Below are 16,149 nucleotides of genomic sequence, written 5' to 3' on the forward strand. Positions count from 1 at the left end.
TTAGAACTTGGATTTCTGGGTCTGGCCGAGCAACTCGGAGGATTTAAGAATCCTGCATCGCAAATGCCACGGGCAAGCGTTCTAAGAAACGGTGTCTCTGGCGGGCTGATCTCGACACATCCCAGGCCTTGACATCCCGTCAGGGCGCTTGGAAGAATTAACCTTCGGTAGGAAGGCTTTCCCCCGAAGGGAATTAGCGGCATCTCAAACTATAGACAGCCCTGATATCGAACAAATTTATTAAATGCAAACATATTAAAAATGTCAGGCCAGGTCCACCAATGGTCTATCCCGCTCAGAAGTCTGATGACTGTGGCCCCAAGGGGAAACTTCCTAAGAGCATCTGGTGGTTACTCTCTGTGTCCTTGGTCAAACGACTTGAGCACATATTAAACGTTCCATCGTCTTGCTTACCCTGTGCATCATTATTTATTGATGCATCGAAATGCTTTCTGGTTTCCATCCTCCTCAGAGTAAAAATAATCATTGTTAGTAGTGGACTAATCATAACCAGTCTCTGAATGCTTACCATGAACATGCTATTTGCAACACGTAACAACTCTTTGAAGTAGGGACTTTCACCACCATTGTATAGATGAAGAAACTGAGGCTCAGAGAGGTTAGTTAACTTGTCAAGATCACACAGCTTGTAAGTGGTGAATGGGGCCAGGACCGGACCTGAATTTTAAACCCACAGCCTTTTCTTGTAAGCCCTGTGGCCTGGGCTTCCCCCCTGCTGAGTAAAACAGACCTCCTTTCACTTGTTTGGAGTCTATTTCTTTGAGGGTTTGAGAGTCCTTCCTCGGTAACAGAAGGTAACGACACTTACGGCAGTGAGCATCTCATAACGCATATAATGGTCGGATCACTAGGTTGTACACCTGAAGCTAATATAATATTGTACTCCAACTATCCTTCAGTAAAAATTAAAATGAAAAAAAAAGAGTCCTTCCTAATTTTGCATTATAGGATCTAAGGACCGCTCAGGTACTATATGATTAAACAGACTTTGCGAATTTCCTTCTTGCCTTCACCTCTGGTTGCAGTGGCTTTCGCGTACCCTGATGTTCTCCAAAAAAAAGAAAACCTTGGAAAAGCAGGATAAGGTACACATAAAACGCCTCCCCTGCCCCCATCCTATCATGCCCTTATTTTTATTATATTTTCAGCACCCCATTGTCCCAGCACCCCATTGCTCCCCTAAATAGTGTTATTGTCTGAGTACCTCCCCATGTTCCCACTAGATAATGGGCTCCTGGAGGCCACCTGGGGCTCGCTCCCCTCTGGGTCCCCACACGGTAGGGGCTGCACCCACATGCGCTGAGGGAGCAAGGAAAGAGGTCAGCTCAGTGCATCACTAACCTGTCCCGCTCCAGGGAGGGGCGGGGCCGCCTGCGTCTGCAGCCCGAGCTGCCCACTGCCCCTGCTGCCTGAGCCAGCCCTGAACACCCCCTCGGGAAGCCACCTGCTGCCTGGCCGCTCCCAGCTCCTCCCGAGCACAGGTCTCTGACCCAGACACCGGCCGGAGTCCAGACAGCCAGCTCCACACAAAGGACGAGGGGCAGGCTGTGTGGGCAGGACCCTCCCCTGCAGGAGGAAATGTCCTGCATAGAGAGTGACCACAGACGTGTCCAGCAAACCTCCAGGGCTGGATCCTGAGTCCAGGCTAGAGGCCCGGGTAGAGGGTGGTGGGCTTCCGGCCATCTTGCACCACCGCGCTCACTTAGCCAGAACATTCGGCTAACCAGAACACCCTCTGCTGGACCAAGTTGTTTTAAATTTGGATTCCAAGATACCTAAGGTTGACCAGTTGGGTTACCTGGCAATGAAGAGCTTCTGTTCGTAAAACGGCAAAGCTAGGAGAATGCAGCAGTATGCCCCGAGTTTGTCTGCAAAGTCGGAGACACTATTCACAACATACATTACGAGCGAAGAGTTTTACATCCAGCATATCTCACAAATCACTAAGAAAAAGAGCCAGTAGTTTGAAAGAGGCAGGTACGGCTTGAACAGGGCAGAAGTAGCCATCCAAATGGTCCATCTACTTCGACAAGGTGATCCACCTCGTTACTCGTCGGGGAAATGCAAAACAGACCCACGGAACACCTCTTCCCTCAGAACGGCTAGGATGTGAATAACTAACAAAAGCAGGTGTTGACCACATGGGACACCGGTGGGACTGTCATATCCGGCTGGCCGGAGTAAACGTGTCTACGGACACTCGGGAGAACCATTTGGCTACATCGACCGCAGTTAAAGAAACAGGTGTACTGTGACCCAGAGATTCTACACTTTTAGGTCTACGCCCTACAGAGATGCACACACACACCCGCCTGCCTCCCAAATAAAATAACACGGGGAAGAAATGCCCACAGAGGCTGTATTCTTAATCACCCAAATCTGGATGCAACCTACATGCCCATCAACAACACAATGGCTAGATTGTGATATAGTCTCAGAAATAGCAAGGAGAATGAACCAACTGCGACATACGATAATACCCGTAAATCTTGCACGCATAAATGGAGCAAAAAAAGCAAGACACCGGCCAACACATGTGGACGGTAGGAATCCATCCAAAGAGCAACAACGAGCCGATAATCGAGAAAAGGCACTCAAGAGGGCATCTGGATCATCCCCCCCCTTCCCGAAACCCACGGGTACCTTCCTTTATCTTCCTCACAATTCCTCGCTGCTGGAGATGCCGGCCCTAGGATGGGCGACTCCCCCCTGTTTGCCGGGGACGTTTCTGGTTTTAAAATCAGAAGTCCCATGCCCCAGGAACACCCTCAAACCTGCACAGAACCCAAAGGCTCCGACATTACAAAGACAGGGGCTCGAATTCCAGTTCACCCGAATGGAAGGGCGAACACGGCTGGCGTGAACCCCTCCCAAAGTGCCAGCATCAGGAAAGACAGAGACGGAAAGACTGAGGGGCCATAACATCATGAAAACGAAGCACAAACACTTCTGCATCCTGTGTTGGATCCTGAACACGGAGAAAACTTGTTATGAAGAACACTGACGAGGGCAATGGACAAAATCTGAATCGTATAGATATAGATATAGATATAGATACAGATATAGATATAGATATAGATATAGATATAGATAGATATCTGTAAGTAGGTACCATACTTACCTAACTGCTTTTCTTTTAAAAATTTTCTTAGGGTTTATTTATTTTTGAGAGACAGAAACCAAGCACAAGCCAGAAAGGGGCAGAGAGAGAGGGGGACACAGAATCCGAAGCAGGCTCCAGGCTCTGAGCTGTCAGCACTGAGCCCGATGCGGGGCTTGAACTCACGAGCCGTGAGATAATAACCTGAGCTGGACACTCACCTGACTGAGCCACCCAGGCGCCCCACTTATCTAACTACTTTAATGTAGCCATTGAAAAACATGAAAACCAGGGGCACCTGGGTGGCTCAGACGGTTGAGCACCCAACTTCAGTTCAGGTCACGATCTCACGGTTCGTGACTCCGAGCCCCGCATTGGGCTCTGTGCTGACAGTGCATAGCCTGCTTGGGATTCTCTCTCTCTCCCCCGCTCTCTCTGTCCCTTCTCCACTTGTGCTCTCTCTCGCTCTCTCTCTCTCCTTCTCAAAGTAAATAAATAATTAAAAACACACACACATGAAAACCATTCTCAGCTCTCAGGCTGTGGCAAAAAGAAAAATCAAAAACCAACCAACCAAACAAACAAACAAACCAGACACAACAACAACAATAAATAGGCATTTGGATTTGAGCTGGATTTGGCCTGTGGGTCATAGTTTGTTGACCCTCCGGATTAGAAAACAGTATTTTATCAACGTGAAATTTTCCGTTTTGAGTGGAACAAAGGGGCATTGTGTTTGTAACTGGTTTTTCGATGATTCAGAACGAGAAAAAATGAGAAAGCAAACGTGGTAGAATGTTACAAACTGATGAATCTTTTTTAAAGTTTATTTATTTACCTAGAGACACAGAGAGCAGAGGAGGGTCAGAGAGAGAGTGGGGGGAGAGAGAATCCCAAGCAGGCTTTTCCCAGAGCCTGATGCGGGGCTTGGACTCTCGAACCGTGAGATCATGACCTGAGCGGAAACCAAGACTTGGACGCTTAACCAACTGAGCCACCCAGGTGCCCCACAAATTGATGAATCTAAATGAAGGATAAACAGGCATCGTCTTAACTATTCTTGCCACTTTAAGCTTGAAATTCTTTCAAAATACGTTATTTAAAAAAGAAATCCCACTTCCCCCCAAACTCTGTGGCTTTGGGCAAGTCTCCTATATGCTGGGCTCCCTCCTACCTGAAATGAGGGGGCTGCTTCCCACCGAGACTCACGGCCCATCCTGGGAGTCCCCACTGATCCACAGAGCACCTGCGGTGTGCGGACGCACTCCTACACTCTGGTCCCCAACAGAAGAGGTCCTGCTCACATGGCGTTCACTACACTCAAGTGGGTTGGGGGGGGTGCAAATTAAGTCATGGCATCTAAGCGCTTGGCCCCACGCTTGGTCCCGAACCAGCCGCATGCCTGCCACCAATATCATGACTGTGAAGACGTTTGTGATGACGCAGGGGGATGGCCGGCTGCTCTGGGGGCCTGGCCCTCCACAGCTCTCAACCGTCACGGGTCCTTCTGGGGAGATGTGTAGACAGCACCCCCGGCCTATCATAAAACCAGCCTTTCTCCATTTGTAACAGCATTGGAAGTGTCAATATTTGTGGGGCGAACGGGCCGCGATAACCATGTTTTCACCCAATTACAATTTGGTTTTTATCTCCTCTGACAGGAGGTTATGTTAATATTGAGTCAATTCACTCCAACATCATCTTTAAAAAGGAAAAAAAAAATTTTTTTTTGTCTCTTTGAATAAAATACCCAGGCCACCTGCCTTGTGGTTCCTGGCTGGGGAGGAAGGTGCTCGCTCACACGAAAGATTCCCATCAGACTCATCTTCCCAGAGCTTATTAATTATTTTCAATGTCTCGTAGAAGCATGGGTGACACATGGTGACAAACGTCCTGCCTAAGGGCACTGGGGATGAATCAAGGGTTATCGGTCTTCTGCACACTAGTGGTGGGGGTCGGGGGGGGGCTCAGGATGTTGCCTAGCTGTGGCTGGGAGTTCACGTAGAAGATACACCAGGCTCAAGGGGCCCCCCCGAAGGGACAGAAACTGAGCTGGACTCCCCCGGTGGAAGGGCCTGTAGGAGCACCCCGGGATTCCCGCAGGGACGTGAGGACCCGGAGGTGGCAGAGGGCCGACAGGAGATACATTCATGGGGGGAGGGGGGTAGTAGCAGCTTTAAACTCCCTTTTGTTGATGTCCGTGGGTTCAAATCCCAGCTTCATCTCTTACTACCTTTGTGACTTTGGACCAGTCTCTTGGTATGTTTACTTATTCGCCCAGTGTCTCCCTTGAAGGAGCTGGATGGTAAAGGGGGGACACAAGCAAGCAAAGGTGGTGACCGTGAGAGAATGTCACCAAGTCTCAGTCATTGTACCCCCCCAAAGGCCCTTCAATCCTTCCCCCTTCACTGCCCTACTTATCACCCACCCCCTGTATTTCTCATGCGGGGTTCTCATGTCTGCTGGCCCCTGGCCTGGTCCAAGCAATCCTCCTGCCACCTGATCTTCAGAGAGAGAATTTTAAAATTTATATACAGTCTCGGCTTTTTGTGTCCAAGATCTATCAGTGGCTTCCATTGTCCTCAGAATACACTGCGAGAGAATGTGCCACCCCAGAGGTAAACCCAGCAGACAGAGAGAGCCCAGAGGGGTGGGCCCTCAGCCAGCTCATGGGGGTCAGAGATGGCTCCCAGAAATGATGCCCACACCCAAGCTCAGAAGAGAACTAGACGGGGGCGTCTGGCTGGCTCACTGGGTTAAGCGTCTGACTTCGGCTCAGGTCATGATCTCACAGTCCGTGAGTTCAAGCCCCAGGTCGGGCTCTGTGCCTGGAGCCTGCTTTGGATTCTCTCTCTCTCTCTCTCTCTCTCTCTCTCTCTCACTCTGCCCCTCCTCCATTCGCACTCTGTCTCTCTCTCCCCCTCTGTCTTTCAAAAATAAATAAACATTTAAAAAACACAAAAACAAAAGGAAGAGAACTAGATGGTCACCAGGCAAACAGGCTTCAGAAGAGAGAAGCAGGAGTCTGGCCAAAGGCACAGCCTGGGCAAAGGCGGGAAGGTGATGTGACAGGTGTGAGCGACCCCAAGCTGTCCCTAAGCTGCTGGTCAGACATGTCAGGAGCATGGGAGCCAGACTTGGCACCCGTAAAGGTCACGTTGGAGAACCTGCATTGTATTCTGAGGACGATGGAAGCCAGTGACGGATCTTGAACACAAAAAGCCAAGACTGTATGTAAATTTTAAACTTCTTTCTCCGAAGATCGGGTGGCAGAAAGATTGCTTGGACCAGGCCAGGGGCCAGCATGAGAAATACTGATGGTGGGTGATCATTGGGGGGGGGGGGTGTCAAGGGGGAAGGATTGAAGGGCCATTTGGGGGTACAATGACTGAGACTTGGTGACAGCTTTGTACTCAGCACGAAGAGGGGGAACACGGTCCCCAGTATGAATGAAGTAAAGGAAGGAGCTTGGGGGTCTCCATTTCGCAAAAAGCAAATACCGTATTCCCTTTGGGGGAAGAGACGAAGGTCAAAGGCGTGAATTGAATGGGAAAAAAAGTGAAAGCAACCAGTGTCCTGGAGAAAACGTCCTCTTCCAGGGTCTTGTGGGAGCCAGGTGCCAGCATCTGCTTCTCACAGATGTTATTTACACACGGCGATGATCTCAATTACGTATCTTGGTTGTTGGGATTGCTTCTGTCTCCAGATTAGTTTGTTTCCAGTGGAAACATTCCATGGGAATTAATTAGTAATTGCTCCTAAAGAACAGGTGTCTTTAGATCATCCCCACACATCGCCCTGCCTAGTCTGTGCTACGAGGTCTTGTAAAATCGTTTACCCAGAAACCAAAGTCTTCCGGCAGTCAACCCCTGTGACTCGGACGAGGGAGCCGGCGGGGAGCTCTACGTTTTAAAAATCACGGTCTTCAAGTTTTTATTTTAAAGAATTCTTGCAAATGCACAGTCATAGCGTTCTTTAAACCAGCCCCGGGCCTGGGAATATCATGCCCCTTTTTATTTAAAAAGACTTTTTTTTAATGTTTTGAGAGAGAGGTAGAGAGAGAGAGACAAGGTGAGAGCGGGGGAGGGGCAGAGAGCTCGAGGGAGACAGAATCCGAAGCAGGTTCCAGGCTCTGAGCTGTCAGCACAGAGCCCGACACGGGGTTCAAAGCCACAAACCAGGAGATTGTGACCTGAGCCGAAGTCTTATGCCTAAGTGACTGAGGCAGCCAGGCGTCCCTCATGTCCCTTTGTACATGAGGAAAAGGAGGCTGCAACACAGGATGTCTCACCCCAAATCATACAGCTAATTAGGCAGCAGAGGCAGGATTTGAACGCCAAAAGTTCTAGGACTCTCCCATGATTTATCACAAGGGTCTTAAACCACGGTATTATCAGAGATATATCCAAGGCTCCCAGTGGAAGGAAACTGGGTGAAAAGAGCCAAATAATTCTCGGGGTCCTAGACGCCGGGGCAATGGGCCGAGGGGATGCCTGTCCACTAAGGGCAGAATCCAGAGATTCTGGAAGATGCTCGAAGGGAACTCTCCCATGCTGCTGGTTAGGCCTGGCACGCCGCACATCAGAGCTTCAGCTGGGGCCTGGAATCCCCACGCCCATCTGACCACGCCCATCTCTACTCTGTAACTCTCTATGGCTCCCCATCACCTTTGGGATAAAACCCAAACCCCTTAGCCACGCTCACTAAACCCAACTATCAACATACCCCCCCCCATACTGTCTCCTCCTTATCCCTGCAGCCTGGCCTCCCATGGGTCCCAGAGTTCAGACCACATTAATATTTGCTGAATGCATGAGTTTTTTAATAGGTGCATTCAAGCAATTCCCTTGTCCGTGCCCTGAGAGAGTAAACCTTTCTCTGGGCTCTTCCACGCCACAGTTACTGAGCTAGAAGGGCAGCAGGGCGTGGTCATGTTTCTGAGAACCTTGCTGCTTGGACCTCATCAGCCCCCCGAGAACCTTGCGGCTTTGACCTCATCAGCCCCCCACAAGCACTGGGCCATCAAGCGACGCGAACTCTCCACTTTGGGAAAAAGTCTCTGGGAGGTCACGCTGCGCGTTGAACGTCACGAGTTTAGCAGCTGCCAGATCCAGTCCTCTTGACTCAAATTTAATTAATGTTGAGACGGCCGAATGAAGGTCTGTCACACTAAGGTAACCTCGCCTACGAAAGTTTTCTCGTCTACGAAATGGACGTGTCGCCACAGAATTGTAAAGGGTGTTTTGAGAGATAAATGAGGCCCGCGATTCCCAGATGCCAGTCCTAAAAAATGTAGATACTGGGTGCCAACCCAGACTTAATGAAGAAAGACAAAGAAAAGACTACCTGGGGGTGGGATCCAGAACCTGGGATTTTTTTTTTTTTTTTTTTTTTTATTTTTTATTTTGGGGACAGAGAGAGACAGAGCATGAACGGGGGAGGGGCAGAGAGAGAGGGAGACACAGAATTGGAAACAGGCTCCAGGCTCCGAGCCATCAGCCCAGAGCCTGACGCGGGGCTCGAACTCACGGACCACGAGATCGTGACCTGGCTGAAGTCGGACGCTTAACCGACTGCGCCACCCAGGCGCCCCAGAACCTGGGATTTTTAAACAGTGCTTAAGTTCTCTGATGTGCGGCCAAGTTTGGGGACCCCAAGACACCACAGAAAAGCCTAGTACATAGTAGGTGCTCAATGTTAATAGGACCCATACTATACCAGCCAAGTTGCACGGACACAGAACTGCTGGCATTCACAGCTTTCGGACATATATTGCTGTGTGCCCTTGGGTAAGTTACTCAACCTCTCAGAGATTGTATCTTTATTAAACAGGTCAATAATAGAAGTACCCTCCTCCTGTGGTTATGGTAAGGATTATCTAGATAGCACATTTACTGCTGCCACCAGAAAGTCTACGAGCCCCCTATCTTTCAAACCAGCCCCAGGTTTGTCCCTTCTAGCCAGCTCTGTCACCACTTAGCCCAGATGACCATCTCCTCCGGCCTGGAAGGGTATTCTAGCCTCCTAACGGCATTGCCATCCTCTTCACGTCTAGTCTCCGCACAGAAGAGCGAGCCTCTCAACCGCGAATCGGATTATGTCACTCTCTGCTCAAAACCTCCCAATGGCTTCGCACGACCCTTCGTGTAAAACCCAAGCCTTCCAGGTCCTGCGTGGTCAGGTCTCTGTCTGCTCCTCCTTCTCCCAGGGTAGTTGAGCTGACCACCCAGGCTCAACCAGACCCCTTGCAATTGCCTATTCCAGAACTCCATTTATTGCCTTTATTCCCCATATCAAGGTGTGAGATGTTTCTACTTATTTCTATCATTGTTTGCTTGCCTCCTTTTCCATCAGATGTGAGTTTCACGACGGAGGGTACCTGCCTTACTAACCATTATACGCCTAGATGGAGCATATCACCTGACTCACAGCAGGTGCTGCATAGATCAGGAAGGAAGGAAGGAAGGAAGGAAGGAAGGAAGGAAGGGGTTCAGTGCCATACCCAGCACTTACGGCACAGTCAGTAGCAAAGTTAGCTCCCTCTCTCTTCCCCCTCCTCTCTGCTCTCTCTGCCTCGGTCCCTGGAGCCTTCAGGTAAAGGACAAATACCTTCCCTCGGAGAGGAAACACAGTGATGCCCAATGTCATCACTGCTTTATTTGATTAGCTCTGACTCCGGCATCCGGGACACGTGTGCTGGGAACCAAAGCAACTGTACCCTGACCTCTGGTCCACGCGAAACCATCCTTATAACGATTTCCATGACAACAGCAACAGAAAGCCAAGGCTGTGAATTCCCTTTGATAGGAGCCGGATGCAGAGATGGGGAAGAAGGACTTTCAGAAGAATGAAGCTCTTTGATTCAGCTCGAGGCGCCTTCATTAAATACCACCATTTGTCAAGAACACACATTTTAACCCTGCCGAGGAAGGTTGCTCATGAATACTTTAAAAAGGAAGGAAAAGAACGAACAAAACCATCATGGTTCCTTTTTGAGAACAATCATCTGTGGGGACGGGGACATTTGGATGCTGTGGCATCAGGAATATTTTGGTGGGAGGCAGGAAGAGCCTGGATCCTGACCAAGTGCTCAGACATCTCTGCCCACTTGAGGCAAGTCAAAAGGCTAAGCGTCTTCCACCCACGTGGCCAGCCAAAGAGAAAGGTCAAGGAACCCCTAGATCCTGCAGTTAGAATCACGAGACCTGGATATGAATCCCAGCTCTGCCACTTAGTTGCCGGACACGTCACTTCCCATCTCTGGACAGGACTTCCCCACCTGTAAAATGGGCGCAAGGTCACTTCCCTTCCCCAGGGAGTAAGAAGGGTAATGAGATTGAGTACAAGGGTGCACTTAAGCCCAGGGGATTCTAGTTTTCTGACACGGCCACGCGGAGAATAGGGTTTGCCTTAAAAGCAGGACAGTCCGGGACAAGCCAGGATGGTTGGTCACCCTGAAAGAGCATTAGCAGATACAACAGAGCATTAATTAATAGGATTATTAAGAGAGGAGGCCCTTCGGCGTCTTCAGGTTTCACAGCACTGCACCTCCGGGGAGGTCTCTCCCCAAACCTACCAACCTGGTCCAATCATGACAAAAGCATCACACAAAGCCAGACTGGGGGGGACACTTTACAGAATACCTGGCCAGTCCTCCTCAAAACTGTCAAGGTCATGAAAAGCAAGGCAAGACCGGGAACCTGTCCCAGACCAGAGGACACTGGGCAGGCCAGACCACCCAACACAGTGTCGTGCCCTGGGTTGGTTGGATCCTGGAACGGGAATGCACGGAATCCAAGAATGAACGGGGAAACTCGTGAAATCTGAATCGAGGCTGGAATTTTGTTTAAAAGGAAACCAAGGTTTTTCTCCCTTAGCTAACCAACTGCTACCCGAAACCTTTCATTTTACAGACAGGAAACTGACACCGGAGACAGGAAGCAGAGAAAGCTCTGGATCCGGTTTCTACGACCTGGAGCTAGACTCTGCTGTCTCCCGCTGCCTTCCTGGGGACCTGCTGACCTTCTTGAGCTCCTCCAGAAGGAAGAGAGAAGAGCAGTCAGAGGTTTCGGAGTCAGGGAAAGCGGGTTCAAGGCCCAGCTTTGCCTTTGACTGGCTGTGTGACCTCAGGCAAATCCCTCACCCTCTCTGTTCCCTAGTTTCCTCACTTGTCAAATGAGGCAGAGGACCCCACTGAATTCAACAGGCAGGCATTTATTCAGTATTTATTATGGGCAATGGACTGGACAGGTACCACCAGACATGGTTAAAGCAGAGCCTTGCCCTCCGGAAGTGTATCGTTTTGCCTGAGGGTCCGAAAAGTACAGATAACCCATCTAAGTTTCTGGGGATATTCTGTGGAGATAGAGAAGCCCGCAGCCATGTGGCAGCTCTGAGGCCACGTGATAGAAGGCCAGAGAAGGAGAAAGAACAGAGGGCAACACTCTGAGAAGGTGAGGTGGTGAGGGCAGCAGGAAATGCCTTCCGTCTCTCCACACCTGGATTCAGCACATGTCGTTTATTAGCAGGAAACGAGGGACTTAGAAGTGACACCAAATGCAAGGGCACCACACCCCCAGTGGGGCTCTCAGCTCCCCTGTGTTGTTTTCAGCTCACTCCCCCGCTCCCTGTCCCTGCATGGGTCAGGTAGCAAGTCCCGTGTCCCTGCTGTGATATTCCGCCTTGGGACCTCTCTCCCCAAGTCCGCCAACCTCCCCCCACCCCACCCTGCGGAATCTGAACACCTCACGCCTCTCGACACCTGCCTCCATGGGCTGCGCTGTCTGCACTGGGCAGCGCCCGAGCCCGTCGTCCCATCTCCCCAGGTCCTTGGCTCCTTCCTGGTCTCACCTCCCATCTGCCTCCACTCCTCCCCGGGGGCAGCCAGGGAGGGTGGAGTCCTGAGTTCAAATCCTGGCTCTGACACTTTCTAGCTGCCTTGGGGTGGGTCTCCTGCCCTCCTTGTCTCCCAGTCCCCTCCCTTGGAAAATGGAGATGAAAATCCTGGAGACCTCGGTACAGAACTCGGTGCCCCATCCCATACAGAGTAAGCGCTACATGGTGGGAGCTCCAGAAGGTGAGACGGCCAGAGATCCGCATCATTACAATTCTAACTGGCAAACGGCTATTGGTGGTGGTGGTGGCGGTTTAGGCTTTGCTTTATCAGCACGACTACCCGTTGTTTCATACCCAGCCTTGGTGGGCACCACCTGGCCACCACACATGCGCACGCGCGCTGCCCTCGGCCATTCTGCCACGGGCCCCCGATCTGCCCGTGCCCTCGGGCTGCCTTCTGCCTCCACCCTGAAGAAGGGAACTGGACTTCTCGGTCACTTATAAACCCCTCCCTCTCACTTATAAACCACCTCCATATGACATGCTCAGCCCCTCGGTGTCCCCCTTCTTCATGCAGGTCTGTGAAGGTCGGACGTCAGTGCAGTGGCCACCCCCATCCCCATGCCCTGGCTGGCTGCAGCACCCTCCCCAGCCTGGTCCTGAGGGGACCCACGACACCCACCTGGCTGTGCACTTTCTCCAGCTCCTCCTTGCTGACCGACGTCTTGCTATCCTCCATGCTCCCCAGAAGGAGCTGCACGTCGGACAGTAGCGCGTGAGTCCTTTTGAGGTCCCTCCGGAGACGCTTCTCCACGTCAAAGTCCCGATGGCCGATCTGGAAGCCAAGGGAAGGCTCTCATGAGCTAAGATGGCAAAGCAGTGGCCAGGGTCCAAGTTCTCTGGAACCAGACTCCCTGGGTTTAAATCTTGCCTCCGCCTCTCCCACTGTGGGACCTTGGACAAGACCCTTCTCCTCCCCGAACCTCAGTTTCCACATCTGCAAAATGGGAAAGACATCAACCGCACGGGGCTGTCGTGGGAATTAGAAAGGTGTTTAGCCGAATGCCTAATAAGCTGTGCCCAAAGCTGCCCTCACAGCCTGTAAGGATCCAAAGTCACTATGTCTCGTGGTTGGCACCAAAGCCATCAATATGGCCTCTCCCCAACTTGTGAGAGCCTACAGGTCAGGGGAGGCCCTCTGGTGACAGAAGTGAGGACAGCAGTTTCCCTGCAGGGGCAGGGACTAGATAGGGCAGAACTCGGGAGCCCCTTAATGCTATTCATGTGGGTGGTACTTCTCTGAGTTTATGAAAATGCATTGAGCTGTACGGGAGGGGTCCGGTATGCTTCTCTGCCTATATGTTATGCTTCAGTAAATGGTGCTTAATATAGCTGTGCTGTTTTTGGAGATCTAAGTCAAGTTTTGCTGTCCCTCGAGCTGGTCCCCTCTGCCAGGTTGAGGCATGAGGTCATTTTCTGCAAAAAGTTGTTACCCAAGAAGTGAGCACGTTCCTTCCCCCAAATCCCTGAACTTGTAGGCCCTCTGAGCGGGCAGCTGTCCAGTGGCCCCTGCAGAAGCCACGTTCCTGGACTCAGCACCAGGAGGGTGACAACTCCCAGCGGCCAACAAACGGAGAGAGGCACAGGGTTCCCCAGAGGACCGGCATGAAACAGCGACAGTCCACAGTCTCACCTACAAACAGCGCCTACTGGAAAAACACTAGGGGAGCACCTCTGAAACTCTGGAAGAAACTAACAGCCCCTTGGGGTGCCTGGGTGGCTCCATCAGTTAAGCCTCTGACTCTTGGTTTCGGCTCACGGTTCATGAGTTCAAGCCCCACGCTGAGCTCTGCACTGCCTGTGCAAAGCCTGCTTGGGATTCTTTCTTTCTCCCTCTCTCTCTCTGCCCCTCCCCTGCTAGTGCTCTCTCTCTCTCTCTCTCTCTCTCTCTCTCTCTCTCTCTCAAAATAAATAATAAAAAAAAAAAAGAAACTAACAGCTCCCTTCTCAGACTCTCCAGAGACCAGCAGAAAGAACACAGCACCATCTATCAGGTGGGGAGTTTTCAAGAAAATGGGGTGTAGGTGTGTTTCAATTTAAATATACAAAAAGAAACTAACAGCTCCCTTCTCGGACTCTCCAGAGACCAGCAGAAAGAACACAGCACCATCTATCAGGTGGGGAGTTTTCAAGAAAACGGGGTGTAGGTGTGTTTCAGCCGTGGGACCCAATTTCTACCCACCTGGATACCTGTGCCTCTCAACAACCATTTCCTGGGATGCTCAGAATGCCCCAGAATATTCTAGAAAGAAGGTGGGGTTGAGAATAGGGTGGCCCCGGTTTTAAACCCTGGCTCACCATTTGCTGACATTGGGAAGGATGGCTGAATCATACGACCTCTCTGAACCCGAATCTCCTTGTCTGTAAAAATTAGGTGAAAAAAATAATCTCTACCCTCCATGTTGAGATAAGACAAGGATCAGGCATGATAATGGATCAGAAAGCACTTTGCATGCTGTCAAGTGCTTTACAAATATAAAGAATTATGAGTATTGTCTGATGACCTAGAATGCACTCCTCTAGATTACGCATTACTATTTCTCGGCAACTAGCTTTGAATTCTTTGAAAAATGAGTTGGTTCTTCGAATATAGCCTCTTTGTTCTCAGACGTATTGCTTTGTTAAGTTTTAAATGCTAATGTGTGTGTGTGTGTGTGTGTGTGTGTGTGTGTGTGTGTTATATAATCTCACCTGCTGAGCTGAGATCAGGACGGGGCATTGTGCCAGGCCATTTGTCACATGTTACTGCATCTAACTCCTGTGACAATCTCTTAAAAATAGACGTTATTATTATTGCCTTTATAAAATGCAGTAATAGCTTACGTTTAAAGGGAGCTTTCTAAGTGTCAGACCCGGTTCGAAACCCTTTAGGGAAATTAACACGTTTGGTCTTCATGAAGCATCTATGAGGTATGTAGTATTAGGAGTCCCATTTGACAGATGATGAAGCTGATGCCTACAGAGGGGGAAGTAACCAGCCCAAGGTCACACAGCTATGAAATGGAAGTTTGGATAGGAATCCAGCTGTCCTGGCCAGAAAGGGGTAATTGTAGGGAAATGTACTATACAAGAGCTGTGTTCTGCTTTTTAATTTAAGGGAAAGCGTGCTTGGGAGGAGCATCGCCCAGCTCAGGTGGGAGGGGATCCGCAAGAGTCTTAGGTAAGTGGGAGCCAGGTGAGCTGTGGGAAGGGCATTTCAGGAAGAAGCCATGCCATGAGCAAAGACAGAGGGCTGAGAAAGTCTTGTATATCTGGTTCTGAGTGATTAGCATGAGGGTGTAAAACACGGAGGTGGGGTAGGGAGCCTGGGGCCAGCTCATGTCTTGTGAGCGGTGGGGACTCTTTAAGTATGTACCGTCTCCGGAAAATGGAGGTACAGCGGATGAAACTGACATAGAGAGAGTAAGTGCTCTCCCCAAGGTCACGGAGTGGCTGTGCAGGACCCTGGGCAGCTCACTATTAGAATGCAAGTCTCTAACCACTGCACGGCAGAGCCTAGGGGAACCTGAGTCCTGAATCACTAACTCGAGCCCAGGTTCATTACCCTGATTGCATTCAAGCAGCATATTAGCATCTTTCTTATCTCTATGTCTGTTCTTGATCTTTATACATCCCAAGAGTATAAAGAGCATTCATTTGCCTGTGGAGCAGGTTGGCGTCAGGGACACTCCCTAATGTTGGCGCTGACCATGGCTCAGAGTCTATCAACTTACTGAAGACCCTGAAAATGCGACCACCCCATCTCTTTTGCAGAGGGGTCTTTGCAAACAAAACTCACAACAAAATCTCAGACCAAGTCACCCTCCTCTTCATAATGAATCGTTACAAGAGAGGAGGGCAAGAGAGAGAGAGAGAGAGAAAGCTCATTAGGTTAATGGGAAATAAATGTCATTCGGCAAGTTTGCATTCTGTAGCACAAAGATTCAAATTTGGATAAAGCTGGTGAATAATTAACCAATAAATCTAAATGATGTTTAGTGTTGTTTTGGGAAACTATATTCAAACCTCAACTGTTTCAACATTTATCATAACGCCAAATTGTCTGGGGCTGTTGTTAAATGTCTGTTGTCGGGACACCTGGGTGGCTCAGTCGGTTAAGCATTCGACTTCGGCTCAGGTCATGGTCTCACAGT

At 50.2% G+C, this 16,149-nt stretch overlaps 1 protein-coding gene across 1 annotated transcript in view; it reads right to left on the reverse strand.

Annotated features, from left to right (window-relative positions):
- Positions 1 to 16,149, reverse strand: part of MYO18B (myosin XVIIIB) — a 240,288-nt gene that overhangs the window by 84,590 nt on the left and 139,549 nt on the right. The window contains exon 33 of the mRNA XM_047088398.1: positions 12,639 to 12,791. Within this exon, the coding sequence (XP_046944354.1) occupies positions 12,639 to 12,791 (153 nt within the window). The remainder of the gene's footprint in view (positions 1 to 12,638; positions 12,792 to 16,149) is intronic.

The sequence above is a fragment of the Lynx rufus genome, unplaced genomic scaffold (genome assembly GCF_022079265.1).
Source record: "Lynx rufus isolate CCGP_SWC_20201006 ecotype Redwood Valley unplaced genomic scaffold, mLynRuf1.p SCAF_24, whole genome shotgun sequence".
Taxonomy (NCBI): domain Eukaryota; kingdom Metazoa; phylum Chordata; class Mammalia; order Carnivora; family Felidae; genus Lynx; species Lynx rufus.